General features: G+C 38.1%; 1 protein-coding gene across 1 annotated transcript; it reads right to left on the reverse strand.

Moving 5' to 3' along the window:
• Window positions 1–928: 928 nt before the first annotated feature.
• LOC129870654 (tRNA dimethylallyltransferase 9) lies at window positions 929–12,785 on the reverse strand. The gene is made up of 11 exons (XM_055945486.1): window positions 12,505–12,785; window positions 6,991–7,044; window positions 6,699–6,741; window positions 5,993–6,101; window positions 5,433–5,631; window positions 4,886–5,108; window positions 4,083–4,177; window positions 3,912–4,006; window positions 2,412–2,487; window positions 1,545–1,684; window positions 929–1,473 (listed from the first exon to the last, which is right to left on the reverse strand). Exons 1-11 carry the CDS (start codon window positions 12,757–12,759, stop codon window positions 1,389–1,391), a joined length of 1,374 nt encoding a protein of 457 aa, XP_055801461.1. The 5' UTR covers window positions 12,760–12,785; the 3' UTR covers window positions 929–1,388.
• Window positions 12,786–13,837: the final 1,052 nt, after the last annotated feature.

The following is a 13,837-nucleotide window of genomic DNA, read 5'->3' on the forward strand; positions in this document are numbered from 1 at the left end:
CCAACTCATGATATCCATTGTTACTTTTTATACTTGAAGATTAACTATATAAATTATAAAATGATGAGATTAGTCATTCTTTATAAACACGAGAAAACCATTTTTCTGACATTTTAGTTACTAATTTTATTTTTATCTTTTGGCTGTTGTACTTCATTTAATATTTTCATAGTTCACTAACAAATGAAGCATTTTTTTTTCTTAATCAATCACAATGAAGCATATTCTGTGCACATATCTTTGAGCATGCTATCCGTAGCGGACCAAGTTCTCATCTTTACACTAAAGGGGGAAAAAGCTCATCATCTTTCTGATATCCAGAACATTTTTTTAGGAAAAAAAGGCATAAATATCCCCTTAAGTTGTATCGATAGTTAAAGTGTGTAACTGACTTTTCGATACAACTTCAAGCGGATATTTATGTCTTTGCTACAGAAATGGTTGAAGAAAATGCTATCTCCTTGAACTTTCAGCAACTCTGCACAATCTGCACAATTTACTGGTGTACAAGTTTTCTAAGGGTCTTGTGCTCTCTGCAAAAGATTATCGAGGGTCTCGGTACCAGGGGGGACAGGGAGCATAATTTCATTTCCAACGAGGAATCCCCCTTCTTTTTTTATGCCTCATACAACTAACGCAAGTTATACTTTTTTGTTTCACAAGTTAGTGAACCCAATTCTTTACACTTTTTGGTACAAACTTTGAGTCCACCAACTTGTGAAACAAAAATAAAACCTCACACAACTTGTATCAATTGTGTGACACACAAAGCAAAAAAATTCTGATATCTAACCTTGTGTTGGTCCTTGGTTTACTGGCCCTGCCAGACAGCATAAAAACTTTTAAGTGCATTATTATATAGATCAGCTGCAAATAAATACACCTGGAAGTTACAGTATTCGAACAACATCATCTCCAAATTCTCGCATGTGGAAAATGTATGATTTTCTGGAAAATAGAGTTCTTGTACAGAATCCTACATGTACAAAACTTCTCAGATGCAGATTGACATCCCCAGCCACAGCCCAGCGGCCTCATTAGCTGCAATCCTCTTCAATTGTAACAACCTCAACCTTCGCAATACTATAGAAATAGATAAAGACAACTCTCTAGTCCACATCTTAAACTATCCAAATATTAAGGGAAAAGTATTAATCAAATCCAAAAAAAGGGCAGCTCGGTAAACATGAGGGGAAGGGCAGCATCCCAAGGGAGTGTAATGTAGTCAGGCAATCCTGGCACAAGCAATTTAACAGCTCGAACCAAATCAAAATACTAAAAACAGTTTTAATGATCTCCATAAGCTAACCACGATAACAATGTGAACAACTTTTGGATGTTTTGATTTTTGACAACTCGGAGTGAAAGACAAAGCCTTTAGGTGTTGGCTAACAAAGAGACTCAGTCGGTTGGTCATAGATCTTCTTTATCCAGTCCAGAACATCTACACAATCCTCACGCCCAATGAAATGCCTTCACATACAGAGATTTCATGTCAGGAGAAAATGAGTGGAGATTTTTGTTTCTATATTTCAAGTTCATACCTATTTCTTGTACGATAGGCCTTCAATTCTGCAACTTGACGGGGGTTTCTTATATCTTTCCGCATACGAAGTGACTCAGGCATCTGGAGAGGGCCATCCTGACTGTTATATGAATCGCATATGAAGCTAAGCACCTTTTCCTGTAAATGGCATTTTCAGATGTCAACCGGAGAAATGGAGAATATTGAGGAGCATTGTGGCTCATGCTACTGAGAGATGAGGCCTAACAAAAGGTAAGATTATTCAATTTTTCTTAGGAGAAAAAACACGACTGCCTCTGCACGTGAAGGCGAAAGATAACAAAGACGTTTTCCTTGAAAAGAGAAAACTGAAAATCATCACATGCCAACTCCAAATCAAAGAATCCCTACTATGCTTACCAATTAATTGTCACTTGCCTATATTTGCCCTCAAGGCATGCTTTTGGAAAAAGAAATAGTCTCAAGGCAAGAATAAGCGTCTAAAATCAAAGGAAGTCATCGTGAAACTGATAATAGCTCTATGAACAACAGAACAAAAAATATTGAAAGAGAATCTTCCCATGCTATGGTAATTATTGCTTTGAAAAGGATCCACTATTGTTCTGAACCTTGCAGAATCAGCCTTTCATATTCACAGACTGACACAACACAGAACATATCAACCATGGCATACCCAAAGAGATAATGAAAATATCCACATACATATAATGCATGCATGACTTTATGCATATCATAGTGTCAATAAAAGGAATCATGAACAACTGTTATAAACCAGGAGAAAACTCAGCTACTGCATCCAGAATGAAGAGAAATGTCCAACTTGATAAACGTTCTATTTAACAAAGAGAAAGGCGCAACAATTTCTTATAGAACAGAAATGGCATACCAAAGGTTTAGAAGCATCTATCCACTCATAAATCTGTTCATTGCGAAACCATGTCATCTGCCTTTTTGCAAAATTTCTGCACAAGAATATAAGAATCAGTCAAACAGCTTATAACTTACAAGCAATAACATTATAGACAACAACAACGTACCCAGTGTAATCTCACAAGTGGGGTTTGGGGAGGGTAGAGTGTACGAGACCTTACCCCTACCTCATAGAGATAGAGATGTTATTTCCAATAGACCCGGCTTAAGAAAAACATTTTCAGCAGTTTCAAAAGGGGAATACAGATATGGGAAAAGTAACAACAATGAAAAAATGTGAAATGGAGAGCATTACACAACATACAGAAGAAAGAACAGTAACGACAACAAAATAATGCGATAACCGGAGCATAAAAAACACAGGTGATAACCGAAATCGAAGAATAAGAAACTACAAGAATATTGCTAATACTACTGCCAAGAAATAACATTATAGACAAATCAAATCAAATCAGGAAAACCAGTACTCAAAACTCCCAAATCTATGGAAGGGGGCCGACAGGAGTAAGAGTGGACCAATTTAGGCAGCACTATCAGGAATTCCTCACATTTGCATCCACAATCATCCATACTGATCTTTTCTCATCTTGACAAGTAACAATAGTATCACGAAGTATGGCTCGCTCAGCAGACAAGACACTGAGGGTTAAGTAGAAAGTTGTCTTCAACAGTGACAGGGGAGACATGATTAATATTATATCAGCAATAGTTGCGGAACTTTCTGCTGATCCATGGAAAATCCGCATACAATGACTACAACATATAAGCATCCAGAACTAAACTGTGACACGAGAGAGAAATAGCAGAGAAATACTACATTTAAATGTCAAGAAAGAAAGGTTGTCTTAATATGTGAAATAATATAGGAGAAGTTTTTGTTATGACGGAAGTCATTTTCTAAGAAGGACATTTTCATAAGGAAGTCATATAATAGTGCTTGGTTACTGGGGGTAGGGGTGGGGAATGACTTCCCTCACTTATGGACGAAAACCATTTTCGTTACAACTATCTTAACTTTTAATTTCATATGACTTGCTCCAACCAACACTTGGACATAATTATTAATCTTTAGTACTCAAATTTAGGTAAAGCACTATCCAAATTGCTAAAATTATTATTTGTCTTTGATATGTATTTTTCCAAAAATTATTTTTCACTCACCTACCAAACACGAGAAAACATTTTCTGGGAAAATAATCGTCTGTGAAAAACATTTCCCTGAAAACATTTTCCATAAAATAATATCCGTCATACCAAACACACTTCAATCAAGGGGGCCTTAAGGGTTCTTACTACAAGGCCATTTTATTGAAAGATAACATTTTGAAAAATTATATTTTATTACACAATAAGACAGTTGTTTTCCCTACACCATATCTTATATACAAGGAAACCGAGAACTACAAAGATCATTACCATTTGAGACAATTAAATAGTCACAGTGAAAGTAAAATACCGTGATTCTTTCTGGAATTCAGATAAAAATCCATAGAAATCCCCAGCAGAACTCCATCCTCCATTTTCTCTACATCTTAGAAGGTATTCCATTGCCTAAAAGATTTTGAACAAACATAAATTAGGAAACAAACTATTGGACTGCGTTCAAGTTATAGGGATGCAAATATACTTGTCGGTAACCAATTGCTCGAGTAGCAGAATTCGAGTTTGGCAAAAGACCCACATCAAGAAGCCACCTTGCCTCAGTTAGAATTCCATCTGTTCCTGCAGTATGCACCATCATAATGAATTAATTAGGATCAAGGTATTCTAACTAAAGTTATCAAGGAACTAAAACGGAAAGCGCTTGTTGAAAGAAAGATTTTTTTTTAGTTGAAGCAAAGATTGGTATGTCAAGGAACTACAAATCAAAGCACACTAGTCAACTCTTATAAGAAGAATTAACCTTTAGTAACAAAATGATCTCATATTGTCACTGATACTTATTTGAATTGTTCACAGTTCACTATCCAATTTCCAAAGAAAATGTATCTCCAGTTATTCAGAAGAAACTTTTCTGAAATGCATATCTTTAGATGATATCAAGAGTATGACGAAAGAGAAAGAAAGGATCAAATTACTTCATCTAGTCTTTCCAAAATGTGAGAAAAGAAAGGATCAAATTACTTCATCCAGATTCCAGTCTTGCCAAAATGTTACAAAACGAAGAAGGGCAGGCAGGAAGGAAGAGAAGCAGATAATTAGCCCTAGGTATCCTGATAACAGCAAAAACCCTAAGGCAGAAAAGAATGTACTTCCTAGAAGGCTTGTGAATAATGATAAGGAAAAGCAGAACATCACGATGCATAATTTGAGATGATAAATTTTACAGGTAGATTAATTCAAGAAGTAATACTGTGATTAAGAATTCTAAAACCTTGAAAGAATGTAAAACAAAGCAAATTCATCATAAAAATTTCATTAATCCTTTACCTAAGAGCATATCTTCACACCGAAAATCAATTGATCTATAGAGATCCAGCCTATTGGCGGAAAGGAAATAACAAAGAAAATCATACTCCAAATCCTTTATTTCATTCTGCCGCAATTTGTCAGCAGAAGTCTTGACATCAGCAGCATCTGCTTCACCTGAATCGAGCTGATCTCTGAAAGAATTATATGGTACTTCAAAAGCTGATGGAGGTGACCCAGTAGACTGCAAGCCAAAAGTATATTTAGTTTTTTCATCTAAATATAAACTGAACAGGCTGCGACAATCTGGACTGACAGTTGTGCACATCTCAATCCAGTCTCAACTATTTCATACCCAAAAGGAGCTCTTATAAAACCAATAGAAATTCTCTCCACAAGCACATCAATAGTTGACAAAAAAACACATATTCTCCCTGAAACCACATCGGTAAGTGACAAACCATAACACAGAAATCTCTAATTTCAACCAACACATAAACAAGTGATCTAGTTTACAAAGAAGGAGTTGAAATCAGAGCGATCACATGTGAAAGTTACACAATTTTACCTTAACAATTTCAAGCCTGCGACGCAAGCGATACCAATCATTTGCCGGTAAAGACTGGGCACCAGTATCGCCAGCTTTAACCAATAACTGAACAGCAGCATCCCAGTCTTCATCATTCTGTAAACTTGCAAGCTCTGAGTAGACTTCTGCAGCAATCTCTCGTGAGGCTTTTGGAACATCTGGCTTCCCATAAATAAACCTTAAACGTTGGACAGAAGTTATTATATGAGTTGGAAGATCATTCATTCCCCTTTACGTTAAGTGACTCAGTTGTGAAGACTGCGTGAAAACGGAATTCTTGTACACCCAAGATCCAATTCTATTATCAGTTACAAGATATATGTAAGATTCATTTCTAAGTATAATAAAACTTGTAAATAGACATCTCTCAACAAAACTTACTCACATAACCTCATTGTTGCTCTCTCATAGTCAGTAGTTTTACAGAATGAATCTCCTTCATTAAACAAGTTGCAACCAAAAAGTTTAGCTTTAGTTTGAAATGTGTCCTCAATCTAACCAGAAGCTTTCAAGTGTGAACTGTATTATTATACACATACCATCGCAAATATAATCCAGTACCACCCGCGACTATTGGAACACGGCCCCTATCAAGGATATCTCTGGTAGTTTGCCTAGCTTCCTCAAAAAATTGTCCAACAGAATAATCTGATTACATATCCAAAAGAAAAGGAGAAAAATTCTGCATTAGCATTAAAGGACAACAAATTTAAGGGTGCATCACGTAGAGCATACAGTTAACCAGATATGAGCAAATCAGACAATGGAAATTTCACTTCAAATTACAGCCCCACCCCGCTCAACTGGCACAGGTTCCCTAGAAAAAGAACTCTTGATCACAGTGCGAGTTTGGATTGTTGTGTTAGTCTAAAGTTATAAATACCAGTGATTCACTTATCTCAACGATTTGTATAAACATTGCAAATGCCTTGAGCATAAACAAACAAAGGTGAAATGATAGATATAATGGTCAACTTGAGGGTTTCAACAAATTGAGGAATTTTGATGTGTTCCCTTCATTGATTTTAAGTTCTGGATGTTCCACAAATATGGAAAGCAGAGGGCTTTTATTGGTCATGACTATCACTATGCAAAGCTAACAAAAATATGCACCAAATTACAATTTATGACAATGTAGAAGGCACAGATCATGCTTCATTGAGTGAAGGAATGAGCTGCACAGCTATTGAAATTCATGCAAAATATTGTTTCATTACTTCATACCATCTAATTTAAACAAAATACCTTCGGATGGATGCACTATGTCAACCAGATGATGTACTACTTCCTGCAAAACATACAGATGACACATGATTCTATCAAAAGTCAAAAAGTAACCATTCCTCAGACAGAAAACCAAATAGCAATGAAGCTCCAGAAGTTAGTCACTCAGTACATCGACCATGAAACCAAAAGAACCAAAAGTATGGAACCCAAAAGAAGGCAAAACATCATGTTAAAAGAATGCCTAAAGAAATCAGGCAGTAAACATGCTAATATTAGAAAAAACATAATTTCAAATGTGCTAAAGCAATACCTTTCGTTCAGCAAGGGAAGGCTTCGCTGAACCGACATCAAGCCCTCGATACACCTGTAAAGCCAGAGAACAAATCAACTGTGCTACCACACATGCCTCAATCATAAATGAACTGAATTTTAACAAACACCATTCCGTCGGTGGTGCAGCCAAGATTTTCACTAAGTGGTTCAAAATTCGAAAAAAAAAAACTCAAGAATACGCCCTAGGGATTCAACATCTACTATATATATATACACATAAAAATAATTTCAACCATGTATAAAAAGTGTAATTTTCGGATGTACCCCTCGGCCCTACCTAGCTCCGCGACTGCATTCAGTTAAACAACATAGACAAGTTTGTGATAATTCTTGCTATTTCATTTAAGTTCAAGTTTTAGTACTTCAATTGTATTCCTTTGTTTACTTTCAATCAGATATGTGCCAATTAATATTTCCAAAATTCAGTTGGAATATAGCAGTTAGTTAGTTTAGTTAATTCGTATGTGAGTGGCACGTGATAGTTTGTTAGGTTGTTATATCACTGTAGCCCAGTTAGTTATAATTAACTATGGGATTCTGATTCTGTTTTACAGTTCTAGGAGATTAACTCCCTTGTAAAGGCATTGAATTAGAAGGAATCAGTAAAGCTTCTCTCTTCTCTTTCTCAGTTTCTCTCTAGGGCACAGCTGTTCAAGAACAATTCAGCTAACTTGTTCTTTAGGCTTAGCTCAATTTCTTTCTCAAATTATTGGTACACATCATTGGTATTAGAGCAAGGGGTTCTCTGATCTGTGGCAATGGGGAATCAAGACACAAGAATGCAGGAGTTGTGCAAAGAGGTCGACAATCTCAAAAACTCCATGGAAGGAGTAACCACCTCTATTGCTGAGATTCGACAATCTATGAATGCTAGTATGGCTCAAGCCATGAAAGAATTTCGAAGGTTGTTATCAACGTCTATGAACACCAATGGTGTCAGACCAGATGTGGGGGGAAACGAGGTACCTGAGGGAATTCATACGGGGGGAAACAGACCTGAAAATTATCAATTGCCAACTCACAATTACCAGATGGATTTTCCTAACTTTGATGGCCAAGGACTGAAGGAATGGCTTTACAGGTGCGAACAATTTTTCGATGTAGACGAAACTCCGAAGGATTCAAAGGTTAAGCTGGCATCTTGCAACTTGGAGGGCAAGGCACTCCAATGGCACCAGTCTTACATGAAGCACAGGATTTCAAGAGAATGGCCATGCTAGACTGAGTACGTAGGAAGCCTCTATGCTAGGTTAGGTTTGGGGCTGAGCTGTTTGATGATCCAATGGGCGACTTTAAATACTTGAGGCAGATAAACTCTGTTCAAGACTATGTCGATCTTTTTGATGAATTGCTAACTAGGGTTGAACTATTAGAGGATTATGTTGTGAGTTATGTTGTGAGTTGCTTTGTTAGAGGGTTGAAACCAGAAATTGGCTTATCTGTTAAAATGCTTGCACCAAGGACACTAGCTAAGGAAGTTAACTTGGCCAGAATTCAGGAGCAAACGTTAGTTGTGCAGAAGCAAGTGTTTTTTGGGCCATCTATACTTCCCACTCCCAGAAATATGCCCAGATTCACCTCTACAAATCCTTCTTTTTCCTATGAAACCAACCAACCAAATAAACCTACCTCAACCATTTCCAAATTTCAAAACCCCACCTTGCCCAGCAATCCAAAAACTCAACTTAAACATGCCTAGTTATTATCACCGGCTGAAATGGAGGATAGGAGTAAGGGTCTATGTTTTAACTGTGATGAAAAATACAGTTATGGTCATGTTTGCAAGAAGAAAAGGCAATTATTCTACATGGAAGTAGAGGAAGGGGAAGGTGAACCCATAGAAGTAGAAGAAGATATGATGGTAGACCCTGCTGAATTTTTAGCCATGATTGGTCAGGGCCTAGAGACTGATAATGAAGGGGCTATTCTGCCTCATGTATATGTACAAGCTATGAATGGATCACATGATTTTAGAACCATGAGAGTCACTGTGTCTGTGAAGGGTAAGGCAGTCCATGTATTGATTGACACTGGCAGCACACACAACTTCCTTGACTTGAATATAGCAAAGAAGCTAGGCTGTGTGATGACAGCTATTTCACCTTTTGCTGTGTCTGTTGCCGGTGGTAAGAAAATTCAGAGTCACTATGTGTGCAAAAAACTAGTTTGGAAAATGCAAGGGGTCTCATTTGACTCTGACATGTTAGTATTGCCTATTAGAGGATGCAACATGGTTTTGGGAATTCAGTGGCTAATAACATTGGGGGATATTATGTGGAGTTTCAGGAGACTTAAAATGGAGTTCACTATTATGGGGCACAAAATTTCCTTAAGAGGAATACAACCTGCTGCAGTAACGATGATACACCAGGACAACATGGAAAAATTGCTAGCAAAGCCAACAGAGCTTTGCATGATTTCAGTTGGGGTTTATAAAGAAGAACAACTTGAGGAAACTGGCAATCTATAATCAATAGAAACAATTCCAAACAATGATGCAGAGGAGGCTAAGGATCTGGGGTGCATCTTAGAAGAATATGGTGATCTGTTTGAGGTTCCCAAAGGATTACCACCTTCTAGGCTCTTAACACCTTCTAGGCTTCATGATCACAAGATCATTTTACATGAGGGGACATCTCCTATAAACATTAGACCATATAGATATCCCACAGTGCAAAAGAATGAGATTGAGAAGATGGTGGAGGACATGCTACAATCTGGTGCGATAAGACACAGTACCAGCCCTTATTCCTCACCTATTTTCATGGTGAAAAAAAGGATGGTACTTGGAGGATGTGTGTGGATTATAGGGAGTTGAATAGTCACACTGTGAAGGATAAATTTCCTATTCCTGGGATTGAGGAACTAGTGGATGAACTTCATGGTGCCAAGTATTTTTCTAAGTTGGACTTAAGATCTGGCTATCATCAGATCAGAATGTTTGAATCTGACATCCCAAAAACTGCATTTAGAACACATCATGGCCATTATGAGTTCATGGTTATGCCTTTTGGCTTGACCAATGCCCCTTCCACATTTCAGAGTCTCATGAATCAGATTTTTCAGCCACATCTCAGAAAATTCATACTTGTGTTCTTTAATGACATCCTCGTTTACAGCCAAAGCTGGACTGCTCACATGTCTCATTTGAGGAAACTTTCAAGATACTTAGATCCCATGTGTTGTTTGTGAAGAAAAGTAAATGTGCCTTTGGAACTCAGCAGATTGACTGCCTAGGTCACATTATTTCTGAAACAGGAGTGGCCATGGATACTCAGAAAGTAGAGTCAGTGTTGAACTGGCCTCAACCAACTGGCCTCAAGGGTTTGAGGAGATTCCTTGGCTTAGATGGTTACTACAGAAGATTCATACAGAGTTTTGGAATCATTGCTAGACCTCTTTATGATCTCTTAAAGAAGGGCACTTCTCACTAGAATCCTGCAGCCTCTACAGCCTTTGAAAAACTGAAAGTTGTCAGCACCTCAGCACCTGTGCTGGCCCTTCCAGACTTCTCCAAAAGCTTTGTGGTGGAAACTGATGCCTTAGGAGGAGGGATTGGAGCTGTGCTGCTTCAATACAATAGACCAATTGCTTTTTTCAGACAAGGTCTGTTTGCAAAGAACCAAGCCTTTATCACTATATGAAAGGGAGCTACTTGCACTGGTCTCTGCAGTACAGAAATGGAAGCCATACTTATTAGGAAGACCATTTGTGATTAAAACTGATCACCATAGCCTAAAGTACTTGTTGGAGCAGAGAATCACTACACCAAGTCAGCAGAAATGGTTGATTAAGCTGCTTGGTTATGACTATTCTATTGACTATAAGAAGGGCAAGGGTAATGTGGTGGCTGATGCACTTTCAAGGAAGGATGGTATGGTTCAGCTTCACAGTATCTCTGGGGTACAATCTCAACTATTAGAGGCAGTCAAGGCCTCTTGGTCACAGGATCCCTCCTTACAGAAGTTGATCCAGCAGATTCAGGAGGCAGGAGGTCACAAGCCCTATTTTAGGTATCATGCTGGGATATTAATTAGGAAGATAAAGATAATGGTAGGCTCTGTCCCTGCTCTGAAGAAAGATTTGATGGATTTCTATCACACCAGCTCTAGGGGCGGTCATTCAGACATGAGGGCAACTTTACAAAGATTAAAACAAGACTTCTACCGGAAAGGAATGAAGCCTGATGTTTATTCATTTGTTAGACATTGTGAGGTGTGTCAACAATGCAAGGGTGAGAATGTTGCATACCCTATCCTGTTACAGCCTTTGCCTATTCCTGATAAGGTGTGGCAAGATATTTCCATGGACTTCATTAAGGGTCTCCCTAAGGCTGCAGGCAAGGAAGCTATTTTTGTGGTGGTAGATAGACTAAGTAAAGCTGCTCATTTCATGGCACTAAAGCAACCCTACACTGCTTTGGAGGTGGCTCAGTTGTTTATGGATGGAGTGTTCAAACTCCATGGCATGCCCAAGACAATTGTGTCTGACAGAGATGCTGTGTTCACTAGCAGATTTTGGAAGGAGTTGTTTAAGTTGCAGAAGTTGTCTCTCCTAACTCCAACTGCTTACCATCCACACACTGATGGGAAAACTGAGGTAGTCAACAGGTGTTTGGAAGGTTATTTGAGGTGTATGACTTTTGATAAACCTAAGGAGTGGCCACAATGGCTCTAACTGGCTGAATGGTGGTACAACACCACTTTCCACACCTCTATCAACCTAACCCCCTATGAAGTGGTGTATGGACAGAAACCACCCCCTCCTTCTCCCTCACATGGCATTTGACTCAGCTGGATTTAGTAGATGGAAGTCTGCAAGCCAGGGAGGCTACACTAAGGAGTCTCAAGTCTCACCTAGCAAGAGCTCAGAATAGGATGAAAACACAGGCTGATAAAAGGACTGAAGGGGAGTATGCAGTGGGTGATTGGGTGTATGTGAAGTTGCAGCCCTATAGACAAGTGTCCTTGAAGGCTCATAACTTCCAAAAATTGGCAGCAAAGTTCTTTGGACCTTTTCAAGTCATAGCAAGGGTGGACCCTGTTGCTTACACTTTGGCCTTGCTTCCAGATGCTAAGATCCATCCTACTTTCCACATCTCTCAGCTCAAGAGAAAGTTGGGATCCCACACTGCTTCTGTTGTTCTGCCCTTGGTTCATTCAGATGATGGGCATGTGTTGCTGACTCCATAGGCTATCCTTGACAGGCGATTAATCAAGCCACATGGCAAACCACTCACTCAATTGTTGATCAAATGGTTTAACACTGCTGAAGAAGACAGCACATGGGAGGATTACCAGCCATTCATTCAACAATTTCCTTCTTTTCATCCTTGAGGACAAGGATGGCCTCAAGGGGGAATCCAAAATTCAGTTGGAATATAGCATTTAGTTAGTTTAGTTAATTCGTATTTGAGTGGCACGTGATCGTTGTTTGTTAGGTTGTTATATCACTGTAGCCCGGAATCAGTAAAGCTTAGATAACTAAGAACCTGAACAGAGTCAGCGCTGATGATTTCACCATTGAGTCTCTTAGCGAGCTCTAATGCTAGCTTGCTTTTGCCGGCACCGGTAGGTCCTGAAATAACAATAACTTTCTCCTTCTTGGTAGAGGAAGCAGAGCAGGAGGTGAAGAGGCAGCGGCGGAAGAAGTGTCCTTTGGAGGGGAGGAGAAGCGTCCCCGCCGTGTACGGAAGCCGGAGATAGCTGCTCATTCGAACACCTCCAGTCCCGGCGGTGCTCATCATTTCCTAGACTGAGAAAGCCTTTGGATTTTGCCACTTTTAAATTATAGTTTTGTTTAGGGTCTGTTTAGAAACTGTTATGCTAATTGAAATTGGTGTAATTATTAGATAGTAAATATTTGTCTAATAATTACATAATTTAATTATTATAATGATTTATATATTTATCACAATGTAATTACATGGTAACTACAAGTGTATTATTTGATTGCATAAGTGTTTCATAATATAAGGACAAATTTTTTTTTTTTGTACCAATAAAATAGAAATAACTTTTCATTTTGTTACCCATATTTTCCAATTTATTTTTCAACCGACACTTCTCTTAAATCCAACAAAAAATACGTAGTAAGGCAAGCCTATGCTATGTATTTACTATACACTATTATAGTTTGGGATAATTACCATTCGCAATTATTACTTTATAAGTATAGTTATGCTAATGCCCTCTCTCCTCTCTCTCCTTCGCATGTCTCCTTTCTCTTTCTGTCCTCTCGCGCTCCTCTCTATCCTCTTTCTCACCTTTTTCTCTCTACCTTTCTGTAATACAAATACAAATGATAATAGTCAATGATATAAATACAAATAATAATATAAATACACATGATAACACATAAATATAATACACAAGGCAATAAATGAATATAAATGCACACGAATACAAATACAACTTGTTATGAATTATAACAACGATGCAAATGTATTTGTTGAAACAATTATATTTATCCATACAAATTATATTTGGATACAAATTGCACTCGTTAATATACCTGATATAATTGATTTGCATCATTGAATTGAATACAATTGTCTTTGATTGATACAAATCAATTGGATTCATGATACAAATATCGGTCAGATATACAAATCAATTGTGTCTCTCTCTCTCTTCTCTCTCTCAGACCTCGCTCGCCTCTCTGCTCACTCTCCCAATCTCGCTCGCGTCTCTTCTCCTTTTAGTAGCTAAGTTTTGTACAAATTAATTATATCAATTGTATTCGTGATATATTTATTGACAAAATATACAAATCAATTGTATATCTCTCATCTCTCTCTCCCAGATCTCGCCTGCCTCTCTCCT

The sequence above is a fragment of the Solanum dulcamara genome, chromosome 10 (assembly GCF_947179165.1).
Source record: "Solanum dulcamara chromosome 10, daSolDulc1.2, whole genome shotgun sequence".
NCBI lineage: Eukaryota > Viridiplantae > Streptophyta > Magnoliopsida > Solanales > Solanaceae > Solanum > Solanum dulcamara.